Genomic DNA, 22,367 nt, shown 5'->3' with positions numbered 1-22,367 from the left:
TTTGCTTTGCACGAGGCCAGCCGAGGTTCGATTCCCAGCATCCTAAAGGCCCCCCAAGCACCAGCAGGAGTAACTCCTGAGTGCAGAGCCAGGAGTCAGCCCTGAGCACCACCTGATGTGGCCCAAATGCAAAAAAAAAAAAAAAAAAAAAAAAGTCCTATTGGCCAGGCTGCCACGGCTCTGTTGGATTCTATGTTAATGAGGCAGAATCCTGAAATCCAGTGATGAAGTGATGGGGCCCCAGCAGAAAGGAGGAGAGCATCTGAAATATTTGCAGGCTTATGCAGATCAGACCAGGAATGTTGGGGGCCACGGTTCTTGAGCGCGGTGAGGCTTTGAACACAGTTCCTCTCGTCCTCAGCATCTGGTTCCAGTCAGGGCGCCCTGGGCTCACCACGCCCAGGGGATTTGGTAGGACAGTGCTATTTAAAGGTGGCTGGGCATCACCGTTCGAACCAATTAGCCTCACATGGCTAATTGCCGTGTCCGCACAGAGGAATGTTTCTCCTCTGCGGCATTCCCAGAGATGGGAGGGTTGGGTCGAAAGTGGGGAAATATCGTTCCGGGGGCCATGAAGCAACTTGGCTCGCTTGGAATTTGGCTGCTGGGATCCACATGTTGGAAGCTGGGGGCCGGTGGATCAGTGGATCAATGGGATGTAAGATTGGTTTACAGCACGGCGTCTGTTTTAGAACGGCAGGTTCTGATCCGCAGGTTCCGATCTCATTTCAGATGTCAACTACTGGGGGGGAGGGGCTGGAGCGAGAGAACGGTGGGTAGGGCATTTGCCTGGCATGCGGCCAACCCGGGTACGATCCCCAGCAACCCATAGGGTTCCCTGAGCACTGCCAGGAGTAATTCCTGAGTGCAGGACCAGGAGTCACCCCTGAGCATCACCGGGTGTGACCCAAAAAGGAAAATATAAAGGATGTCAGCTACCACAGCACCCCGACAGCCGCATTCTCAGAATCCCTGCCCACTGTCCACTGGGTCCCCTTCACCCTTGGCCCTCACCCCAGCCTCCATCTCCGGTGACTTGACGGGTCAACATGTGAGGGTTTGGTCTGATCTGTCTGTCCCTTTGTTTTTGTTATCTTCCACAAAGAAGTGAGAGCAACATTTGTGTTTTCCCCCTGATTTCCTTAGCATAACCCCCTAAGTTCCAACATTTTGTTGTGAGAGGTAGATCTCATCTTTCCTGGCAACCCCCCCCCCCCCCCCCGCGCACACACACACACGCACACGCACACACACATCCCCACACTGCTCCTTCACGCGTGCCTCTGCTTCTGGGTACCCAGGGCAGCTTCCAGAGACAGGCTGTGGTGAAAGGGGCCCCAGCGGAGAGCGAGGTGCCTGGATTGTGCTAAGTCAGCGTTTTTCTATTTTCTGATCACTCTCTCAGAGTGGGACTGCTGTATCATCTTCCGGTCCCCCCACCTTCCGCCCACATGTGCACACATCCACTTTGGGACGGACTGCATGAAAATGCAGTGTCTGCTCCTCCAGGACGTTCAAAGATGCACAGACTGCATCCATGTGTCCCCGCCTACACCCACACCCCCCAGACATTCTCCAGGCCTTGCTTTGGCCTTGCCTTTGAACTGGGTGTTGAGCGCTTGGAGAAACTTGGTCAGTTGTTCAGCACATTTGCTTCATCTGGGAGGTGAGGAGAGAGGTCATGGGGGTTATTGGTGCTGGGAACCCACTGGTGTGGGTGCTGAGTTTACACCCATTCTCTCTGCCTGGACCCCACCCCCACTGGGTGCTCTCATCTCAGACTTTGTCGGGCCTTCCCGAGTCTTTCCACCCACTTCCTCACCGGCAGGACCCCATCCTGCAGACTCCAGGCACGAAGAGCATCAGACCCCCGTTTCCAACGTGCCTTCTATCAGATCAGAAAGAAAATGAAGGGGCCGAAGTCACAGTACAGCAGGGAGGGCACTTGTCTTGCATGCAGCCAGCCCAGGTTCAATCCCCGACATCCTATGGGGTCTCCTGAGCAAAACAAAAATAGGTCATCGGGGCTGGAAAGATAGTACAGTGGGACAGCGCTTGCCTTGCATGTGGGCCAACCCAGATTCCGTCTCTAGTATTCAAGATGGTCCCCCCAAGCTCCACCAGGACTAATTCCTGAGCACAATGCCAGGAGTTGGCCCTGAGAACATGGCTCCCCCAAAAACAACAACAAAAACCCATGAACTGAAAAGAAAATGAAGACAGAGAAAGGTAGTCTCTCAGTAGAGTATATCTTTACATTAATACAGGACAAAGTAGAAAATGTCACTTATTTTACACACACACACACACACACACACACATATTATATATATATATATTATATATATATATATATATATTTGCTTTTTGGATCACACCTGGCTATATATGGGTGCATGCACGCAGGAATTACTCCTGGTAGTGCTCAGGGGACCCTATGGGATGCTGGGAATTGAACCCAGGTCGGCCACGTGCAAGGCAAATGCCCTACCCACTGTGCTATTGCTCCAGCCCCTATTTTAACTACATTGAGGTTTACACAGACACACAGATACACACATGTTCAAGGTCATTAAATGCATGTGCTTAAAATAATTCACGTGGCCTCCTCTCTAGTGTTGACCTTGTATTCACTCTTCACCCGTTAGGTGCTTCGAACCAAGTTGCCAACTTATTTGTCATGGAGGCGTCATCTGTGTCGGTGGCCTTAAATGTTGAATATGACTTTGAAGCGCAGCTTTCAGCACAAGTAGTTTCTGGAGAATCATTTCTAAATGAGCCAGCATCTTTTCCAAATGCGGAATAAAAATAGTCTAATGGCCTTTTAAATATAGTCACCCCGTTACGACCATGCTCGCTTTATTCCGAAAGATGCCTTCGTCTGGATTTTCATTTTTAATGACTCCAGTGCTTTACAGGCTGTCCTCTGTGTTGACAATGATGGGGTAGTGGGAAAGGACTTTGTGATGGCATACTCAGATAGTTGCTTCCCTGATATCTGGGAGGTTACGGGCACGTGCCCCAGCAAGGGGAGCGCAGAGGTGTGGAGCGTTCCTGACTTCAATGGGAGTTGGAGGTGAATTCATACCTGGCTGCCAGCATGGGGGTGGCATGGAGGAAACAGGGTTGTACATGGTTCTCCCCACGTACTATCCATGTGGGCATTGGAGTAGTTCCCTGAGGGCTGATCTGCCCTCCTCAGCTCTCACTGGCTCCCTCAGGGCTGAGCTTCCCTCCTCAGACAGCCCTCACTGGCTTCCTCAGAGAAAGGCCTCCCTCTTCAGACAGTTCTCGCAGGTTCTGTCAGAGTTGGTTCTCCTTCCTCAGACAGCCTCACTGGCTGCCTCAGGAATGGGCTTCCCTCCTCACACAGCCCTCCCTCCTCCCTCAGGACTGGGCCTCCCTCCTCAGACAGCCCTCACTGGCTTCCTCAGAGAAAGGCCTCCCTCTTCAGACTGTCCTCACAGGCTCTGCCAGAGCTGGGTATCCTTCCTCAGATAGTCCTCACTGGCTGCCTCAGGACTAGGCCTTCCTCCTCAGACAGCCCTCCCTCCTCCCTCAGGGCTGGGCCTCCCTCCTCAGAGAGCCCTCAGGGCTGGGACTCCCTTCTCAGAGAACCCTCCCTGCTCCCTCAGGATTGGGCCTCTCTCTTCAGACAGTCCTCCCTGGTTCCCTCCTCAGACAGTCCTCACTGGCTCTGTCAGAGAAAGGCCTCCCTTTTCAGACAGTCCTCACAGGCTCTGTCAGAGCTGGGTATCTTTCCTCAGATAGTCCTCAATGGCTGCCTCAGAACTGGGCCTCTCTCTTCAGACAGCCCTCACTGGCTCCCTCAAGGCTGGACCTCTCTCCTCAGAAAGCACTCAGTGACTCCCTTAGAGCTGGGTCTCCCACTTCAGAAAGCCCTTGCTGGTTCTCTGAAGGCTGGGCCTCCCTCCTAAGATAGCCCTCACTGGCTCTGTCAGAGCGGGGTTTCCTTTCTCAGATAGTCCTCACTGGCTCCCTCAGGACTGAGCCTCTCTCCTCAGACAGCCGTGGGCCTCTTTTCAGATAGCCCTCACGGGCTCCCTCCTCAGACAGCCCTCAATGGCTCTCTTGTCCCTGCGACCCAGGCTCCCAGGTTTGGTTCTCAGACGTGCTGTGAGTTATCATCACCCTCACCCACCGACTGCTCTGAGTCCCAGTCGCACTGCGGGGCTGGCCACCCCTGTGAGCCCTAAGTGGTCTGTCCCCCTGCTCTGCGTTGCCCACGTCCAGTCCTTGAGCGTCTGGGAACTGCTGCTTTTGTCTAAGAGTCGTTCCCTGCACTAGCTGTCGTAGAGACTCCCCTTCTTCCTGACTCCTGAGCCTTCTCTCTTTAACGACTGGGGTACACGTGCTAAGTTCAGCTTCGTCTCGGGCATTGGAGACCCGGGGCCTCACGTGTCTCAGGCGTCACCGGGAATCGGTTGTGACTCCCCTTTTCCTGCCTTTCTTCCTCTTCTTACCAGGCCGAGTTAGCAGGGTTGCTTGAAAGCGTTCCCGGGTAGATAGATTGCAGTTTAGTTTTGATTAATGCCTGCGCGCGTTCAGCGGTTTATATTTAGATAGACTTATTTGCAACAAGTAAGCACACGAATGGCTTCGTGTAAATCTCTTGGTTATGGTGAGGATTAAGTAGTAATAAAACTAACACTTTTTTTTTAAACGTTTCGCTGTCCGCGAGTCCTGCTCCTGATCTCATTCCTGGCATCACTCATTAATGCCTGGAATAATGCTAATTAGATAGCAAAGCCCCTCTCTCTACCCTACCGCTCTTCCCAGACGATGGCATTGAAGGTCAGAGAATTAGAGCCAGTTTTCCAAAGGTCCCCTAGCTGGGTAATTGGAAGAACTTGGGCTTGAGCACAGATCTTGTTGATTCCAGAACCATCTATTGACCACCTAGTCAAGAATTTCCTCCAGGGAAGACCTAGACCCCCTCAAAGCTCAGCACGTACCAGAAGGAAGGACTGAGTCTAGAACAGGACGCTCTTTCTGTTTTTGTTTGTCTTTGAGTCGCACTTGGCGACACTCTGTGCTCAGGATTCACTCCTGGCAGTGCTCAGGGATGCTGGGGATCAAACCCCAGGTCAGCTGCACACAAGGCAAGTGTCCTTTTAGCTGTAGTATTGCTCTGTTCATCCGTCACCAGCCATGCCATGGGTGGGTTCTCCCGCTCATTGCCCATTCGAAGGAACAGGCTCGAGGCAGGCATTAGGTGCTAGCTTAGGAGGGCAGAGAAGAAGCCCGAGCTAGTCAGGGGACTGCTGAGGGCACCATGTCTCCAGCTGTGGAGACAGCAATCATCCAGCCCCGGGGGTGGGGGTGGAGGGGAGAAGGGACAGCTAAGTCCAGAATGTTCTAGGATAGCAAAGACTGTGCCAGAATTCCTGACCTGGGTGTGTGTGTTTGGGGGGGCTGGGTGGGGGGCAGAAGGAAGGGGTCACCTTGGCAGACTCATGCCCAGAGAAGAGAAGCTTATGGCCCCGTGGGTACCAGTGGCACTCAGTGGGTACCCACTCAGTGGGTACTGAGACGATGCAGGGTCGCATGGTGTCAGGCATTTCATTGCTTCCAGAGCTTCTTTCGTTAGGAGGGAAAAAAGCTTTAGGCCCTAAACGTCTTTGGGATGAAGAGGCAAATTCAGTTCTTGCCATCTGGTCAGTTTACTCGTCTTCTGGCTTCTAAATCTTCCTCTCTTAATTCTACCCCTCAGCTAAGATTTATCGCTACAGACCACCAAGCCAGGTAGCAAACCTCCCAGCTCTTCCATAATCCTCTCGAACTTCCCTCTGTCTTTCCCAATGTTGGTCTTCAAAGCAGGAAATGCCGGCTCTTGGCGGGGCCCCTGGGTTCCCTTCCCGGCTGGATGTGGGCAAGCTGGCTTTGAGAAGGAACTCACTGTATGCTGAGGGGTGCTGGGGGTTTGGGAGAGCTTGGACCCACATCTGGGAGGGCCTGCACGCTCTCTGCTTCCAGAGGGTGAGGGAGGATGGGACGGATTTGTCAAGGAAGGGGAGGCCTGAGGTTTACATCCTGGGAAGGGAGCTGGAGAGAGTTTATGTAAAAAAACAAGTGACCAAGCAGTAAATAAATCAACCCGCAAAACCCAAGACTCGCATGTTTATATTAGTCCTTCTCTCCCAGATCTGTTATTTTGAAAGATGATCTTGTTACTATTTTTTTCCTTTTTTTTTAAACAATTAGCCACATTGATCAAGTGGCTGGCTTAGTGTCTCTGTCCTGAGAATACGTAGGAGTTTCTTTTTTTTTTTTTGAAAGTTTTTTTTTCTTTTTGGGTCACACCAGTGATGCACAGGGGTTACTCCTGGCTCTGCACTCAGGAATTACTACTAGCAGTGCTCAGGGGACCCTATGGGATGCTGGGAATCGAACCTGGGTCAGCCGCGTGCAAGGCAAACGCCCTTCCCGCTGTGCTATGGCTCCAGCCCCCATAGGAGAGTTTCACACAGGCATGGTGGCTACCAGGAAGCTTGTGAGGACAAAGTGAAAACTGTGCATAGGGGCCAGAGAGCGAGCATGGTGGTCAAGGAGTGTGTCTTGATTCCAGGCCCACCCTGGTTCGATCCTTGGTCCCCCAGAGCATGGCCCGACACAGCCCTGAGGGCCCCGAGCACCTCTCCCTGGACAAACCACTGAACCTCCCGGCCGATTGGCTGAGAATCGCCGGGAGGGGTGCACAATACAAAATGTGTATTCAGCGAGACCTCTGAACGGAGCAGTATTGATGTTTTTGTTTTTAAATATAGATTCGGGGCCAGAGCGATTGTAGAGCCGGTAGGGCATTTGCCTTGCACATGGCCCACCCCGGTTTGAGCCCCAGCATCCCATATGGTTCCCCGAGCACCGCCAGGAATAATTCCTGAGTGCAAAGCCAGGAGGAACCCCTGAGCATTGCCTGATGTGACCCCCTTCCCCCCCAAAAAAAGAAAGCAAATATATAGATTCATAACGGACTTTAGAGAGTTTATCCTGCTGGTCAGAGCTGGCCAGCAGCGACTCACGACACCAAGTACAGCCTACCTTGGGATAGCCCTTTGGTTCAGAGTCGCTTGGGGTGATTCCGGGACCCCCGGGGGGGGGGGCCTTGAGTGTCCAGTGTGCCACGGGTCAACAGTTTGAGGGACTCCAGTGAGCTTCGGCCAGATCCCAGACTCCAAAAATGTGGGACAGTCACTGTCTGGGGGTGACAATCCCCCCACCTAAACCCATATGTGAGGGCATCTCTGCCCCAGTTCAAGGAGCTCAGCTGGAACAGGGGGTGGGACAGTCACCCTCGGGCTCTGCAGTGGCATCCCCAGGTGTCTCCCAGGGACCTTTATCTCTGGGAATCCCAACAGGGCTGGCCAAACCAAGGCGTCTCCTCGGAAGGGCAGAAGGAAACTGGAGTGTTTGGGGGACAGGACTGCCTCTGGGCTGGGCTCCTGGAGAAGGAAGGATGCGCCCCGTCTTGGAACTGGGGGGGGTGGTACTCAGGAAGAAGAGCGTTTCCTGCCGTGCCCACCCACAGAGCCCCACGTTGCTGACCGTGGAAGCCGGGAACGCTTTGTGGCGGGGTTGGCGACTCGGAGCCTCACTTTCTGTGTTCCCGTTTCCTGTGGGAGCTCATGGAAATCCCACCTACAGGTTTTGACACACCTCGTTGTTTCACCCCAGGACAAAACGGCGGGAATGTTCCAGAGTGGGGTGGTCACTTTAAAAAAAAAACCCGGAGTTGAGGTACTTTCCCAGCTTTAATTATGCTTTTATGTTACCGTTTCCTTATTTAAGTGTCTGCTCTGTGTCCATCACTCAGCACCCCTGCATGTCTCGGAAGAGATGGATATTATTATCCTAATTGAGGAGGAGTGTAGGGGGGAGGGGTTGCTGCGAGGATTATTAATGCATCAATTAAAAACTTAATCTGGAAAGTGCTTTAGGGTCCCTAGAGAAGTTCTGCCCAAACACAGCATATTTAACATTATTACTGGCACTCCCCCTCCGGAGCCATGGGGGAGCCAGTGGGGGTGGGAGATGGGGAAACTGAGGCATGGTGCCCGGGCGAGGACTGTGTGTGTGTGTGGGGGGGGGGGGGGGTCGACCCAGGGTTGTCTGCAGCCGCCTCAGTATGACTCAAGTTCCTTGTTTCCCAGCGAAGATAATTTTTCCTCCCTTCTTTTAGGTTATGTTTTCATTTTGGTGTTGAAAGGTTCTCAGGGCCAATGTGTGAAGTCCTCACGCCCCATGATGAATCTCCCTCACTGGGGGGCTTTCTCGCCGCCCCAGGCGGATGTTGGGACATTGTGGTTTGCTCTGCGTCCCCTTCATCTGGTCCTTGTTGCTGAGCAAACAGGCCTCGTTGCTCATCCTGGAGCCCCTTTATTCATTGGCTTTTCCTCAGGAACGCATCTCAGCTCACCGCCACCCCTTGAGGAAGGTTCTGATGCAGTGTCCAGGCCTCAGGGCCAGTGAGGGGGAGGAGGGAAGGGGAGGGGGGAAGTGTCTGCCCAGGTGCCCACTCCTGCCCCTGCTTGGTTCAGGACAGGGAGATCAGAAACGGGCTTCTCAGCCGTGTGCCCGAGGGAGTTCATAGGTACTGTCCAGTAGAATGAGCTCAGCTGAAGGGAACCCTCGTGGTGGCCCTCTCCCCCACGCCCCCAGATTTCTTCTGGGCAGCAGAAACCCCGGCACTAGCCGGTGGGGGCCAGGAGGGATGCATCTTCCAGACCGGGCCAGGCCAATTTCCTGAGAACCTTCTGGAGAATTCCCCTTGGTGAATTCTCAGCCTCGGGGTCCCAACTGTGGTGGCTCTCTCTGGAGTGTTGCTTCTGCTCCCAGCATGCCCCATGCACCAAAGCTATTGGTCCCCCAGAGGTCGCACAGTACTCTGTGTACCCGTCTTCCACAATGCTTTGTCCCCCCACTCTCCATGTCCCCCCAATTCTCCACGATTGTCCATGACCCACAGGCCTTTCCTCCTGGCGGCCTTGCTCTTGCTCAGGTGTGGGGACCTGGAGCCAGGAGGTATGGCAGGCTTGCACAGTTATTCCAAGTCTCTGGTGGGCTGGGGACCTGTCCGGGGTTGGGGGTGGGGGGTGGTGTCTGCAGACCCGGCTCAGACCATCCCTGGCATCCCGCTTTGTTCTGCCACCTTGGTCTCTCATTCTGTCATCAAAGCGGGCCGTGCTTCTCACCCCAGTCACACTCACCCTGAGCCCATTCCCATCGCCCCACAAATGCCCAGGCACGTGGCAGGGAAGACAAATCTCATCTCCTGCCATCGGACTAGAAACAGTGCCGGATGTCTTCCGTCTTTGGGTGACTCACCCTATCACCTTCTTAGCTGTTTCCTTCATTTCCTTCATCCAACCCTTCCCCTCAGATGGAGGGGGTGTGGCTTTCAAAGTCCCCTTCTTTCCTTCCCCCTCTTGTCAGCGGCTGTCTTCCCTGGGGGTCCTACCCCCCCATCAACCCACCCCCAGTCTGCTCTTGCGTGACTTCTCAGATGCGTAGACGATGCCCCCTTAAGAGACTCAGAGCAGCGTGCCCACAGAGCCCAGCAGCTGAGCTGCAGAACTAAGCAGGAAGCTGAGGAAGAGGAAACAATGTTACAGGGGATCTGGGGAAGAGGAAACAATGTTACCAGGGAGCTGGGGAAGAGGAAACAATGTTACCTATTAACCACACAGTGAGTTTGGGGATGTCTGCCATGCCAGGCGGCCTCCCTGGGCCATAGGGCAGCAGTTCTCAGCCTGGGGCCACCAGATGGGGAGCTGAGATAGTCCAAGGGGCCACAGGTCATAAATCCCCTTGGTGGCGGTGGGTGGGTGGACTTCACCTGGATGACAGAAAGTGGGGAACAGGGCTAGGAAAAGTGGGGGTGGGGCAGGGCCTGTGGGGCGGGGGAGGAGCACCCTGGGCCTCTCCCTGAGGGGTCCAGGACCGACTGGACATGGGGACACTGGAGGAAGTACTTTTTTTTGGGGGGGGGAATGGGAGGAGACCCGCCTTTCCGAGGTCCTGTGCTCTGCTAGCCAGTCCAGAGGGGCCTTGGGGGAGGAAATGCTGCTGAGCGCAGGCTGTCTCTCTGCGGGGCCTTAGCCAGGGCGGGAGTCTGGGATGTGGAGGACCTTGATGTGAGTGACCCGCAGGAGGAGGCAGCCACCAGGGCTCGCGGCCAGTGGGGTCCCGGCGTCACCAGTGAGAGCACATGCCCAGGCAAAGAGGTCCGTGCTCCCAGGGGTCAGCTGAGCTCAGAGGTCCCAGATAAGTGACCACTGAGCCGAGAAACGGTAAGTGGGGGAAGCAGAGGAGAAGACAGAGAAGGAGGGGCTGGAGCCCAGCAGAGAGGGCGCTTGCCTTGCACGTTGCCGGCCCACCCTCGTTCCATCCCCGGCACCCCGGAGGGTCCCCCATGCACCGCCAAGAGCAATGCCCGAGTGCAGAGCCGGTCTGAGCATCACCACCGGATACTGCCCCCAAACAACAATCGCAACAAAAGCCAGAGAAGGAATCCTGATAGGGAGATATGTTGTATGTTGGCACAGAGGCGGTGGGAACACGAGTGGAACAGGAGCTCAGCAGGGCAGGGGAGGAGGGATCTGGGGGGGGGGTGCAATTTGTGCAGGCCACAGAGATTTTCTCTTCCCGATGTTCCAGCCATGCTGACCTGCCTGACCTTTGCTCCATCCAGGGTGGGGGCACCGTCCCTGGCAGTCCCAGATGCCAAAGCGCTGGCCCAGACCACCAGCCTCTGCTTGCCCCCAGTCTTAGAGTGAGGAAAGTGGGGATGTCTAAAAGGGGAGAGGGTGGCATCTTGAGATCCCTGGGAAAGGACTTGTCCCGCACGTTCACCGGGTCCAGAGAGTGGACCCATCCCCACACCACGAAGCAGAGAGCTAGAGTAGGGGCAGGGGCCCTGGCAGGCTGAGCCAAATCACACAGGGACAAAGGGACTCTGTGAATCATTTGGGTTCTCTGTGAATCGTTCGGATGCAGGTTACAGGAGAAAGGTATAGTTAGGACTGGGGGTTGGGCAGATGGGGATAGGGAGGAGACGGAAACGCATGATGCTGAGAGTCAAGCTGAGCCAATGTGGCCACACTGTGTTCCCTTGGACAGGATCACTAGCCAGGGGACTCTAGCTTTTCCGTAGCAATAGTACAGAAAGTTTTACTTTTTTCTTGACTGTCATCGTTCCATTAATTTGAAAGAATCTACGCACACCCGCACTTAGTACAGTAGCCGGACTGTGGAAACAACCCAAGTGGAATACTATGCAGCCCTTAAGAAAGAAAATACAATTGGCAGCAGTTTAGGTGGACCTAGAGGCCATCATATGGACTGAAATCAGTCAAAAGGAGAGGGATAGGTGGAGAAGGATCTCTCTCATGTATGGGACTTAGAGATGCACAGCTAGGAAGCAACCCAGGGCCCAAAGCAACACAACTCATCTGAGTTTGTGGCATGGGGTAGGGGTGCACGGTTGAAAGCGAGGGGTCCAGGATCCTTGGGGAGAGGGAAGTGGGTACACTATTGGGTGGGGGGGTCAGAATTATTATATACCTAGAAAATCATCATGGATAATAGTGTAAATGAGAACCTCATTCAATTTTTTTTTTCAAATAAATTGCTGCCTTGAATGACAAAACATTTGGAAGAGAGGCCGAGTGGGTCACTTTCTGGGTGACACACAGGTGGAGCGAATGTGGCACTGTGCTCTCAGCATTGCTGGAACCCCTGGGGGATGCGGGACATCTCCGAGCCCTTCCTTCCTCTGGGCCAGAGGTGGGGATAGTGCGGGAACCTGATCCTGACCTGAAGTGGAGGAGGGAGGGCCCGTGGTCCTGTTCCTCCACGTCTCGGTTCTGCCTTTTCCCAAGTTACGTGGCTTTGGGACTTTCGTGCCACTCAGAGTTACTGATGCAGCAGATTGGTCGCAAGCAATCCCTGTTATTTCTTCCTGTGTCCGAAGGGTGGTTCTCTGCAGGATTTGCAAAGAGGCTGACGCTTTGCTAAGCTTGAGGGTCTCCAGCCGGAAGCCACGGGATTTGGGTGCCCATGTTGCCGGCAGCCCTTGGACGCTCTGCCCGGCAAGGAGTACCGTAGCACTGACCTCCCATTGTTCATCGATTTTCTTGAGCGGGCACCAGTAACGTCTCCATTGTGAGACTTGTTGTTACTGTGTTTGGCATATCGAATACACCACGGGGAGCTTGCCAGGTTCTGCAGTGCAGGCGGGATACTCTCGGTAGCTTGCCGGGCTCTCTGAGAGGGGCGGAGGAATCGAACCCGGGTCAACCCAAAATGCACCTCAGGAGGCCCTTCTTGACCTCACAGGCTCACCCTGGGAGTTGGAAGGACCCGGCTCTGGTGAGGGAGCTGGACTAAGATGAAGGCCAGGCCCGGGAAGCAAACCCCGAGTTTGCTGAGTTTCTCTCTGCCTGCGTCCCCTCGGGCGGTGGCTCCGAGTAAATTAATTTCCGCAACTCCACAGACCATTTTCTTGGTGTAGCAAGTCCTGGGTGATTAAGTTCTCTGACTTACAAAGCTCCCCCCTCCCTCCTGGGCTGGTTCGCTGCTCCTTTCCTGCCTTTCGTAATGCATTTCCCTGAGCATTTAGGGAAACAAATGTGGGAATCATAAAGAGCACGGTCCTCCCGTTGTTCATTGATTTGCTCGAGCGGGCACCAGTAACGTCTCCATTGTGAGACTTGTTACTGTGTTTGGCATATCAAATACGTCACGGGGAGCTGGGATATTCATGGGGGTGGGATATTCTCGGTAGCTTGCTGGGCTATCCGAGAGGGATGGAGGAATCAAACCCGGGTCGGCCGCATGCAAGGCAAATGCCCTACCTTGCTGTGCTATCGCTCCAGCTCAGGAGTCGTAAATATAAATACGGAGCATGGGGAATTTTTTTCAGTGGCTGGAAGCTGCCCGAAACTCCTCCTGAATCAGTGTCACCGCACCCCAAGTAGCTCACCAAGAGCCAGACGGGCCACTTGAGGGGGCGCAGGGCACCATTGCGGGGACCGCCACACACAGCACTGAGCCCAGGGGCCAACGCGGCCACGGCCACGGGCAGCCTCTGCCCTGCGCCCACAGAGGGAAGCACCTGTCCCTCCCGTGGTTTCCTTTTTCCTCTCCCTGCCCTGCTCGCTTTACACTCAGACACGCCGAGAGTCTGTCCCCACGAGCATGCGGGGAGGGTGGCCGGAAGGAAGGGAGTCACGGTGGTTTTAGCTCTGCTTCCGCAGAGCTGGCCACAGAGCGGTCACTCAGCCATACTGGCCAGTGCGACAGTCGGGGTGAAAGGCCCCAGCCAGAGCTGCCCCCTGGACACGCCCTCCTCGTCGCTGGCTGATCAGGAGGGGAGGTGGGAAGGCCCAAAGCCTCCCAGGAGGAAGGGCCAAGAACGTGAAAAAGATAAAGGTGGCAGGGACTGGAGCGATAGCAGAGCGGGGAGGGCATTTGCCTTGCATGCCGCTGACCCAGGCTCGATCCCCAGCATCTCCTAGGGTCCCCCGAGCACCACCAGGAGTAATTCCTGAGCGCATGAGCCAGGAGTAATCCCTCCCTGTGCATCACTGGGTGTGACCCACAAAGCAAAAATAAATAAATAAATAAGGTAAAAGTGACAGCCTATAGCCTCAGCTCTTGGGGGGCGAGGGGCGGCGCGGGGAGAGGCAGGGGACGTGATGGGAGGACAGAGAAGAAGAGGTGAGGAGTGAGGATGGCTCTCAGACCTCGCCAGTCACCCCGGGCTTTTTCAGGGGTATTCCAGGTGACCTCCGCTCAGCAAAGCTAAGTCAAATATACACTTTGCTGATGTCAGAAAAACACCCGGTACATCCGGGAAGAATTTCAGCACACAGCGTGCTTTCCGAGGGTAAACCCGCAGCCCAGGGCCCCCCGGGGCGGGCAGCTGCAGAGGTGAGCTTGGCCTCTAGGGGGCCCTCGAGTGAGCCTCCAGGCCCACCCCAGAAGTCTGCAGCCAGTCGGAAGAGACTGCATGGGGCAGGGCCAGGCCTTTGTAATCGCTAAGTGCATGGCAGGGTCGGGCAGAAGGCGTTTTCTTCAGGCTTCTGAAGACCCGTTTGACGGAATTGCTTGGCAGAGCTGAGCAGCAGCGACTGGTTCATTTTTCCTTTCTTTCCCTGCCCCCGGACTGGGGTTTTTGAAACAGTTGGACCAGGCAGGACCCAGGGGTTATTAGCATTTGTAGATTGAATCTGGGGGTAAAACATTTGCTCTGGGGTTGGAAGATAGTGTAGCAGGGAAGGGGATTGCCACCACATAGGGTCCCCGGCTGAGCATTGCCAGGGTTCATTCCTGAGCACAGAAACAGAAGCAGGAATATCCCCTGAGCAGAGCCAGGGGTGGTCACTGAGAAGGTTTTGAGTCATCCAAACGAAGAACTCCAAGTGTGTGGGGGGTGGAGGGCAGGTAAGAGAGAGAAGAGGCCAGTATGACAATAATAGCTGGGAGGGAGGGGGCTGGAGCGATAGCACAGCGGGTAGGGCGTTTGCCTTGCATGCAGCCAACATGGCCGACACAGGTTTGATTCCCAGCATCCCATATGGTCCCCCGAGCACCGCCAGGAGCAATTCCTGAGTGCATGAGCCAGGAGTAACCCCTGGGCATCGCCGGGTGTGACCCAAAAAGCAAAAAGAAAAAAATAAATAGCTGGGAATGATGACGCTGAACAAGATCTGAGGGTTAAAGTAGGGAAAGGGATATTCTTGAGAAACTTTCAGTATCAATATTGCAAACCACAATGCCCAAAAGGGGTGGGGAAGAGAGAGAGAGAGAGAGAGAGAGAGAGAGAGAGAGAGAGAGAGAGAGAAAGGTGCCTGCCGTAGAGGCAGACTGGGGGGCTTAGGGGGTGATGGGAGGGAACCTGGGGAACTAGGCCATGAAAACCCACAAAAACACGTTCCTCCATCTCTGCGGTGGGGTCCTCTGGAGCCTACTGCCGTCCCCACCAAATCCAGCTGTGCGGTTCCCTGCTGAGTAGCCGGAAGGAGGTGGTGGGAAATGTGCACTGGTGGAGGGATGGGTGTTGGAACCCTGTAGGACTGAAACCTAATTGTGAACAGCTTTGTAAGAGATAATCAAAAAATAATAATAATTTTAAAAAATAAATAAAAAATAAAAATCTGCTCTTTGGGAGTTGCTGACCAGGACTTTTCCTGTGCTGGCGGCAGGGGGAACCTCAGGGGACAGTGAGTGGTGGCCGCTATTCCCCATCCCCCACTACCCCGCTGCTGCCGTGGCCAGCCCCCTTACACAGCCCTAGGGTTTCCCTCTTAGTGCTCCATGACTGTGTCTTGAGGGAGCACTAAGCCCACTGGGGGCTGCAGGAGAGGCCTCGCAGATTCCCACCCTGCCTGCTGTCCACTCATCAGCCCTGGAGAAACCCCAGATGGAGCAGGTCCTGCAGGGCCGAGGTCATCCGCCGAAAGGGGCGCGTGGGCCTCCAGTTCACGGGCGTCCACTCTTGTCCGTGGAGGGTGGGGTGCATGTGTGTGTATGTGGGAGGCAGCGGCGGGGGGGGGGGGGGGGGGGAGGGGGGGGAGGGGATAAGAGACGGAATCATCGAGTTCCTCCCACGTGGCAATGACACGGCTCTTGGCTGTTTCCTCCCGCAGCTGATCACCCCTCACGCCATCCGTGTGCAGACCCCCCCTCGGCACATCCCTGGCGTGGTAGAAGTCACCTTGTCGTACAAGTCCAAGCAGTTCTGCAAGGGGACGCCCGGCAGGTTCATCTACACAGGTAAGCGCCTGCGGGGGGCAGTCTGCATGCAGGCCACTCTGGGTCCAAGTGGGGGACCTCGTGTGTGTGTGATGGACACGGAGGGGTTATTTGCCCTCTGCAGGCAAGGGCAAGGCCCAGTCTCATGCTGAAAGCACCCCCCCCCCCCGCCCCCTTGGGCCGAAAGAACTCCAGGGTCGCGAGGGTCGTGAATTTCCTCCCATCCCAGGGTCGAACCACCAGCAGGTTGGCCCTGGAGACGCAAGAAGTCACGGGTCTGAGTTGCAAGTGCCAAGCTGCCTTTGGCTCATCCCGGGAACTCCTGGCTATGCTGGACCTCTGGCCGGGCTTTGAGAGGGGACCCTGGACCGCATTGGGATGGAGGTCTGGGATGGCACAACTCAGCCCAGCTCGCGTCTGGGTGGCCTCCGGGGAGAGAAATCTGCCACCACCTCCTTCTGACTACTCAGCAGAGAACCATGCAGCCGGATTTGGTGGGACCAGCGGTGGGCTCCAGAGGATCCCCAGAGCAGGGACAGAGAAACGAGGTTTTTTTTATTTTGCTTGTTTTATTTATTTATTTATTTATTTATTTTTGCGGGTTTGCGTGGCCTAGTTTTAACGGCGCAATTACATGGACAAATTGCATTGTGCTGCGACCGTTTACCTCACAGCAGTTTCCCTTTCGTAGGCGCATACGGGGACGGAATAGCACGCACGCGCACGTGTGAGTGTGTGAGTGCGTGTGTGTGCGCGCGCGCGTGCATGCCTACGTGCGTGGGCTGCCCTCCCTCACGCCGACAGGAAGAGCGCGCCAGTCCTGACCCTTGGAAATGCCTCCCAGCCCTTTAAACAAAATGCAGGTTTGGTGCCCGCCCGGCGATTCGTTTTAGTTAATTGAAAATTATAGGATTGACCCAAGAGGAAAATTTTGTTTGCACTCCAATCACTTTTACAAATTAAGGAAAATTACCACAATTTTGTTTAGCTAAGGTTTCACACTGAGTTCAAGACATTAGCTCAGCCATCCCCACCAAGTCAGCACTTTGTTAGCGAAAGCTCGAAACAAAAAAAAAAAAAAATAATAGTCGATGTGGAGGTTTGTGGTGTACACAAACGAAGCAGAGAGAAAGCAGGGTGCTTTCAAGCAGGAGACCAAGTGGTTTTAATTAGGCTCATTGGTTCAGCGTAAGTTTTGAAGAACAATCAAACTCGCAGATTAGCTGTTTCTTTTAAAGCTAGGATTTCTTGCCATTCATTTTTCCCATGAGAACTTCCACATAGCACTACTTTTTTTTTTCTTTCCTCCTTTCTGTTTTTTTTTTCCCCCTGCTCTTTTTTTTTTACAAGCCTCATTACGGGCCTGCAGGAAAAGGGCCGACTGCAACTGGCGATGTTCTTACATTCCCCACGCCGCCATTCCCAAGGCCGGGAGCTTTGCACAATGTCCCGCCCTGAACTCCGTGTTCTGGAACATATTACAAAACCACAGAGGCCAAATGTTTTCTCTGAGGAGTTTGGACGCTATTTTCTTGGCCGAAAACATTTAGGTCTCGCTGTTGCTTATTTACTCTGCTATTATGAAGGAGAAAAGGAGAAGGAGGAGAAAAAGAAGAAGTGTGTGTGTGCGCGCATGTGTGTGCGTGTGTGTCTGTGTGTGTGTGTGTGTGTGTGTGTGGTGGGAGGTGGGGGGAGCAATCAGGCGTGATTCCGCTCGGGGACAGCGTCCTCCCTGCCATTAATGGTTCCATTTTGTGGTCAGCTCTCATTTAGAAGAAATTATTTTTAATCAGTGTTCACCAAAATATCCCCTTGAGCCACCTGGCCATAAAAGTTTAGAGAAGAGGGGGAAAAAAAAAAAACATCCCCATTAAATTACTTAAGTTCTCCAAAGAAAATGGCTCAGGACCCGTCATTATATTTGAAAAAAAATCTTTTTTTTTTAACCATTAAAAAAGATTGCCATCAATTTAAGAAATCATGTCTTGAAAAACTTGCATCGTGCGGGAATGGAGATCAAAGAGGAAAGTATGTGTTGGGTTTGGGGGGGCGGAGTTGGAAGAACTGTTGAGGCAGCTGAGGAAAAAGTGGGCTGGGGTGCAGGCTGGGAGTGATCGGCTGGGAACTTGACGTGGTCACTGGCCACCAGAGGCCACAGACAGGAGGGCTTGGTCTCCGAAGGACTCTCAGATAGTCAAGCCTCTTCTCGGGGCTGGGAAAATCACATTCGGATGAAACTACTGCCAAAGCAGCTGGAGCAATGCTCTGACTGACTGTTCACTGAACTATAATGTGTTTCTGGTTGTTTTGAGTAGTATTTTTTTTGGGGGGGGTACACCCAGCAATGCTCAGGACTCTCTCCTGGCTCTGCACTCAGGCATCACTCCTGGCCAGGCTCTGCAGGGGGACCCTGTGGGAAGTTGGGGGTCGAACCGTGTGCAAGGCAGGTGCCCTCCCTGTTGTCCCATTGCTCCAGTGCCATCCTGGTCTATAACGAAAGCATGTCCTGGCCCCTTGAACGTCTTTTGAAAATGTTTTCTTTTTTTTGTGGGGGGGGAGGGTTACACTCGGCAATGCACAGGGGTTCCTCCTGGCTCTGCACTCAGGAATTACTCCTGACAGTGCTCAGGGGACCCTATGGGCTGCTGGGAATCGAACCCGGGTTGGCCACATGCAAGACAAATGCCCTACCCACTATGCTATTGCTCCAGCCCTGCCCTTAAACATCTTGAGGATCAGTGAAGACGCCATCACGTGTTCCCGGTTGAGACTGCCTGGCCCAGTGGTTGACTCAGTTTACCAGCCAGGCACCCCCATTCTTCAGGGGCGTGGTGACTGGCGTGGGCAGCCTCCCACCTCCAGAAGCTGCTCACACTTTGTCTCCTCTGCTGTACAGTGACTTCTGCCTGGGGAAGGCTCACCCTCATGCCAGTGCAGGGGTTGGGTGGTGGGGAAAGGGAGGAAAAGGGGAAAAAAATAAAGCCTAGTGGGGAGCAGCAACCGCCCCAGCTTACAGTACTGCAGGTGTTTGGCCAGTGTGTGAGAGTTCGTGGGAGACGGGATCATGGCCTCTGAGGGGGTAAGGGAGCTAAGGGAAGCCCAGCCTGACAGGACAAGAAGGGCCAGCGGTGTCTCTTGCTCTGTGACTGCTGGCCTATTCCCGGAGGTGTTGGTCAAGCAGGTCAGCCGGCTGTGGCCTCTTCTCTCCTCTCCCCTCCGCCCTTAAGCAGGTAGGACTCAGGATCGTCCTGGCCTTGGTTGGGGGAGTGGGGTGGGGTCTCTAGCTGTTGATTGACATAAGGCTCGGGATCAATGCATCCTGATTGATTTTTGTTGCTCGGCATGACAGGGAACGTAGGTAAAAGCTGTTAATTAAGGATCTGACCTCTTGTCACTCGAAGCTTTATGGGTAGGAGAACCCTGTCGTGGGGGGGGGGGGGGTTCTGTTACAGAAAATAATAAAGAAAGAAATGGGGTTTTATTCTCTGTGTTTGGAACCCTGGATTTTTCTCATCTGTAAAATGGGGTTTTAAATAGTGCACATTTCTGAGACGGAAGCAGGTCAGTATTGGTCATGAATGGACTTCAGACTGTGCCAGACACCGTTTGGATGTGCCAAAAACAGGAGAATTCTTTCTCTCCTCTCTCTCTCTCTCTCTCTCTCTCTCTCTCTCTCTCTCTCTCTCTCTCACACACACACACACACACACACACACCCTGCAGTGCTCAGAGAACCCTGTCGGTAGGTGATAGGGTGAGCCACGTGCAAAGCCCTTACCCACTGTACTACCTCTTGAATCCACAATGGGAATTTTCTTAAAAAAAAAAACATCTGCAGTATTGGCCATTAAAGCACATTTGGGTTGGTATACGCTCGGCGCTGATTTTCGATTGTGGTTCAAGAAATGGTTTGTTTCTGTTTCAGCATCAGACGTGGAACCAAACGACCTGGGTTCTATTCTGATTTTATTTGGTTGTCACTTCATTCCCTCCTCTCATAAAGTCATGCAGATTTCCTGCCTAATTCCAGGCAGTGATGTCTGTGGCCTGGGGAGTGGAGAGCAAGGGCAGCTTCTGAGAGGGGCCCCCACCTCTTCTCTCTCTCCCCACCTTGGCCCCCGGGGGCCTTCTGGGACCCGCAAGGGTCCATTCTGGGCACTGCATGCTGCAGGCCTGACGCCTCACCAGCCCACAGGGTGGTTGTCAGACCACACGCCTGGCTTCTGCGTGTTCTCCCCAGCGTGGGAAATGGTCTCCCACAACCTCTTTCACGTGGGGGAGGCCTGGACCCCAAGCCGGAGTGAGGAAGGGAAACGCTAGTTTGGAATCTTACACCGGCTCTTCGGGGCCTTTGGGTTGCTTCACAGAAAAGAATGTCAGGTGGAGACGAGGTATGAAGAAAAGCAGTTTTATTTAGAGTGTGAGGAAGGGGAGAGAAAGAGGGAGAGGGAGAGAAAGAGAGGACTCGGTTGCCAGGCGGTGGGTGAGAGCATTAGAGTTGGTTTTCTGGGGCCAGAGGGGGGGTGGTGTCCACCCACCTCCTCTGGGCAGTGTGTGTCAGAGGGAAGGGTGGGCGCAATGCACAGGCTCCCACAGCACTCTCTCTCTCTCTCTCTTTCTCTCTCTCTCTCTCTCTCTCTCACACACACACACACACACACACACACACACACACACACACACACACACGGTGTCGCACACCCCGGGGAGGGCGGGAACTACAGGACAGGCATTTCCTTAGAGATCAGATGGTTTCCTTTCCTCCACGGATCTAGCAGCTTGCTCTTGCCCGGCTTCCAACTGGACAGGACCCAAGAAGAAAGAAAAATTAGCAGGCAGACCCCCCACCACCACTATCCCTCCCCCCCCCCCACACACACACACCCTGCCCTCCACGTGGCCATTCACACACAAAGGAAAGAATTCAGCAGCCTCAGTGGGAATATGGACTCCACTCTCCTGGCCCAAAGGGCAGGTCCTGAGCCGGTGCCCCAGGAGGGGAAGGGGTTTCCACAAAGCTCGATTGTTCCCCCGTTGGGGGGCTGCTCACCCCCACCCCGCTCGGGCCCACGGCCACGGCCACAGAATCTCCAATGTGCCCATTGTCCCCCCGTGGCCGCCGTAAAACCAGGCCGTTTCTGCAGGGTGTGTGTGTGTGTGGGGGGGAGAATAAAGCCGGTCTGTGGGAAGCATATTATTTTGCATATTTTATGTACATACTTTCTAAGAAATATGACCTTGATTTCCTATTTGGAGTGGAGCGTAATCAGGGCTTGAGTCGCAAGTGTAACAGGATCATTAAAAGGGATATTTTCACTGACATTAGCGGTCTAAATGGCCACTCGGCCTTATATACAACCTTGGCTTTTTCCTGTCTCCTCGGAGTTAATAAGTGATAAGGCCGGGAGAGAGATAAATCACAGAAATCCCTGTCCAAAGAAAACATATTGACTACAGCCAAGCAAATAGCTGGCCTTAACCGATGGTCCCATTCATCACCCGGGTAATAGGGATATAAAGTATTCCCTACCAATGAAGCCCTATAGAAGGCCAGGCAGATAAGCTCCCCCCCAATCTAAGGCATGTGATTTGGTTATTAAGGGACATGAACTATTTGTCACATGGCTTTAATCTTCAAGATGTGTTGCCATTTCTGAACTATAAATTTCTGGTCAGGGATTAGAAAGCTATTAACCACAAAGGTAGGAACTGAACTTATGTGTACTTTTCGCCCATGGAATGCAATGCTATAAAGCCCAGGACCACTAATCTATTTAGTAGGATATAACCTGATTTGGTTTTCAAAGCCGAGAACTGGAGGTTTGCAAGGTTTCATGTTTTGTTTTGTTTTTTTTTTTTTTTTTGCTTTATTTATTTATTTTTTAACTCACTATCCTGAGAAACTATCCTTCAATCTTTTAGCTGTTAGACATTGGAACTTTCTTCAATATCTTTGCGTGGCCGCGGAGGCTGGGCTAGAGACTAAACTAGATTTCATTTTATTTTATTTCTCCTTTCCAATGATCTGTTCGCATGTCCCAAATGTCCAGTGGAGGATTCTTTTCTTTTTCCCCTTCTTTTGCCCATGTTTTTAGCTGCCTCCTCATCCATCTTGGACTAAGTGACACTTAAGCATTAGAACTTGGTTTGCTTGATTCTAAGGTGGTATGTTTCCACTCCAGGCCATTTAGGGAGCATCGCTGGGGAAAATGAATGTTCACCATTGCCCACCTTTCTACCCATTTTTATTTTTCCAACTTTTATTCCTTTATTTTGGCTTGGGGTGAGTGCTACACCCAGCGGTGCTCAGGTCTTATTCTTGTCTCTGTGCTCAGGAATTACTCTCGGTGGGCTTGGGAGTGGGATGCCAGGGATTGAACCCAGGTTGGCTGCATACAAGACCAGCACCCTCCCCGCTGTACAAGCACTCCAGCCCCACTCTGCTCATTTTTTAGATTTATTTTTGCAGGGGCGGGGAGCGGTTGTTTTGTTTTGTTTGGGGGCCACCCCTGGCGGTGCTCAGGGATAACTCCTGGCTCTCCATTCAGGAATTATTCCTGATGGTGCTCAGAGGAGCATACAGGATGCTG

The 22,367-nt window shown here is 53.5% G+C and overlaps 1 protein-coding gene across 4 annotated transcripts in view; it reads left to right on the top strand.

Annotated features, from left to right (window-relative positions):
- The window catches only part of EBF1 (EBF transcription factor 1), a 400,167-nt gene that overhangs the window by 311,085 nt on the left and 66,715 nt on the right, over positions 1 to 22,367 (top strand). For all 4 annotated transcript variants that reach the window (XM_056107979.1, XM_056107978.1, XM_056107977.1 and 1 more), the window contains exon 10: positions 15,672 to 15,798. In XM_056107979.1, the coding sequence (XP_055963954.1) occupies positions 15,672 to 15,798 (127 nt within the window). The remainder of the gene's footprint in view (positions 1 to 15,671; positions 15,799 to 22,367) is intronic.

The sequence above is a fragment of the Sorex fumeus genome, unplaced genomic scaffold (assembly GCF_029834395.1).
Source record: "Sorex fumeus unplaced genomic scaffold, SorFum_2.1 ptg000187l, whole genome shotgun sequence".
In the NCBI taxonomy this organism is placed as follows: domain Eukaryota; kingdom Metazoa; phylum Chordata; class Mammalia; order Eulipotyphla; family Soricidae; genus Sorex; species Sorex fumeus.
This window is presented reverse-complemented; position numbering and strand designations above follow the sequence as displayed.